The 2,925-nt window shown below is 58.6% G+C and overlaps 1 protein-coding gene across 1 annotated transcript; it reads left to right on the plus strand.

The window, feature by feature from the left end:
* Nucleotides 1-1,267: 1,267 nt before the first annotated feature.
* LOC132244847 (uncharacterized) lies at nucleotides 1,268-2,654 on the plus strand. The gene is made up of 2 exons (XM_059717453.1): nucleotides 1,268-1,327; nucleotides 1,893-2,654. The coding sequence occupies exon 2, from the start codon at nucleotides 2,049-2,051 to the stop codon at nucleotides 2,652-2,654; it is 606 nt and encodes a 201-aa protein (XP_059573436.1). The 5' UTR covers nucleotides 1,268-1,327; nucleotides 1,893-2,048.
* The last annotated feature ends 271 nt before the right edge of the window (nucleotides 2,655-2,925 follow it).

Consider the following 2,925-nt stretch of genomic DNA (forward strand, 5'->3'; position numbering starts at 1 on the left):
AGCATTGCAGCGTTCACAAGCCATGCTGGTACCTCGAGGTATGTAGAAAAAACATTTAAAGCTGTGTTTTATGTCAAAATCGATTCTCTGAATCAGCATCGAATCTTCAGATTCAGATTTGGCTGAATCGAATATGGGAGAGTGATCCAAATCAACTAATTGAATTACTGTCCCTGATTTGGGCCAAATCCGAATTGCCCCAAGGGAGGTGGCACTCTCCCCTACCTTGGGGGTCTTCAAGAGGAGGTTAGATGGGCATCTGGCTGGGGTCATCTAGACCCAGCACTCTTTCCGGCCTATGCAGGGGGTCAGACTCTATGATCTATTGAGGTCCCTTCTGACCCTAACATCTATGAATCAAATAGGGCCCGCTTCGCACATGCCTAGCAAGCATGTACACTGTTCACTCCCAGTCCAGTCTACACAGATTATAGAAACTTGCAAAGGTTTGATCAATTCTGTCTCAGGTTTTTTGAATGTCTGTACCTAGCCATAGACCCAGTCTCAGTGATTGGAAATCAGTCTAAACCCTAACAGAACAGAAGTTCCATGCATATAGACCAATTTAAAGATGGTGGAATCCAGTCTAAGGTAGACCTGGGTCACTGTGCAATCGAACTGTGGAATCAGAAAAAATATATGCCTTAAACTTTGATTAAGTTCGGGAACCAGCAGCGGGAAGGAGAGGAGGCAGCACACGTGTGTCCCGCACGCACGTGTGCCCTTCTTACCAACCAACTGACCGGAGGCGGCGGCGGCGGCAGCAGCAACAACAGAGGAATCGGCAGCGGGGGCAGCAGCAGCTGATCCCCTGAAGGTAAGTGGGGCGGAGGGACCCGGCGCAGCTGAGCCGGATCCGGAGGGGAAGCCCCCCGGGTCCCATATAGCTGAGCCGGTAGGGAGCCGCGCTCCCGAGTCGCGCGGCACGAACAGAGCGCGCAAACAGGGAGGGCTAGGAAGGGGACTGTCCCCCCAGGCCAGGGGGCACCCCCGGGGCTAACCCTGGGGGAGCAGGCTCCTGTGGCAGCGGATCCCCCCAGCGGGGGAGCATAGGGGCACAACTGCTGGCAGGCACTTCCGGGTAGACCGGGGCGCCTGATTGGCCGTTGGAGCGGGGCGGGTAATTCAAACCGCGGGCTTTAAAGCCACGGAGTGATGTAGTTCCCAGCACTCGGGAACCAGCAGCGGGAAGGAGAGGAGGCAGCACACGTGTGTCCCACACGCACGTGTGCCCTTCTTACCAACCAACTGACTGGAGGCGGCGGCGGCGGCAGCAGCAACAACAGAGGAATTGGCAGCGGGGGCAGCAGCAGCTGATCCCCCGAAGGTAAGTGGGGCGGAGGGACCCGGCGCAGCTGAGCCGGATCCGGAGGGGAAGCCCCCTGGGTCCCATATAGCTGAGCCGGTAGGGAGCTGCACTCCCGAGCCGCGCGGCACGAACAGAGCGTGCAAACAGGCGCGCTCTGTAAGAGCACGCCGGCGTTTGCGCGAGCGTTCGCACCGGAGGGCGGGCCAGGAGGGCCAGGAGTGGGACTCCTGTGGGGGTAGGGCGTAGACACCGCGCAGGTCTACAAACAGCAGCTTGTAGAATGGTGTCTACGAGGAGTACTGCTAGGGCCTCTGCCCAGGGGGACAAGGCTACCAGGGGCAGGTCTGAGGCCTCCACCCAGACAGAGCCCATGGGGGAGCCGGTGTCCCCCTACCTCCTGGCCTGTGGGGTATCCCCAGCAGGGCCGGGGGGAGCAGAGATTGGGGGCCCCCACACCTGTCCAGCAGGTGCCCGTCTTAGGGCTCTGGAGGCGCAGGTGAGGGAGCTCCGGGAGGAGGTTAGCAGGCTGAGGGGGATCAGGGAGGCGGAGGATGAAATTGATAGTTATTTCCTTTCCCTGTAGGCCCAGGCACCAAAGGAAGAAGCACCCCAGGGAATACCCTCCACAGCAGAGTGGCAGACGGTCACAGCCAGGACCGGAGCGGCACGCAGCGAACCGGTACCAGCTTCTCCAGTCCGACTGGTGAACAGGTACGAGGCCCTGGCGACCCTGCAGGAGATGGAAGGGGAGGAGGACACCCTTGGGCAAGAAGAAACACCACGTTCTTCACACTCCAAACAGATCAAGAGATCCACGATGACCCAGAGGAGGAGGCGACGAGTGCTCGTCATAGGAGACTCCATCCTGAGAGGTACGGAAGGACCCATCTGTCACCAGGACCCCTCGGCACGAGAGGTATGCTGCCTCCCTGGAGCAAAGATTCGGGATGTGACGGAGGTAATCCAGGCCAGGATCAAGCCCACCGATTATTACCCCATGGTCCTAGTCCATGTGGGTACTAATGATGCGGCCAGGAGAACCCCCGATCACTTGATGGCGGACTACTGTGCTCTGGGCGGTGTGCTGAAGGAGTTCGGTGCCCAGGTGGTTTTCTCTTCCATCCTACCAGTGACCGGACGAGGAAGACGGCAGGAGAACTGCATCAGAGAGACCAACTGGCGGCTTGGGCAGTGGTGTCTCGAGGCAGGTTTCGGCTTCCTGGACAATGACCCGCACATCACAACGAGGGACATGCTCAGCTGGGATGGGCTTCACCTGTCCCCCAAAGGTAAGCGTGTGTTTTCTTCTAGGTTGGCGGATCTCCTCCGGCGGGCTTTAAACTAGGCTCGTCGGGGGGAGGGGAGTACGAGGGCAGGGGAAGCTGTGGACCACCAAACCATGTGGCACCCACAAGGACAGCCCAGCCTGAAGAAGGAGAACATTGGGAACCTGAAAGCCATGGGGAGGCCAGCACTACAGAACAGGTAAGGAACAAGAAGGTAAGAAACAATGGGCCCCATGGGACTGGGAGCGGGGGGGTAGCAAAGGCACCAGTCGCAGGGCTCAAGTGCCTATATACTAATGCTAGGAGCATGGGGAACAAGCAGGATGAACT

This window comes from Alligator mississippiensis, chromosome 1, assembly GCF_030867095.1.
Source record: "Alligator mississippiensis isolate rAllMis1 chromosome 1, rAllMis1, whole genome shotgun sequence".
Taxonomy (NCBI): Eukaryota; Metazoa; Chordata; order Crocodylia; family Alligatoridae; genus Alligator; species Alligator mississippiensis.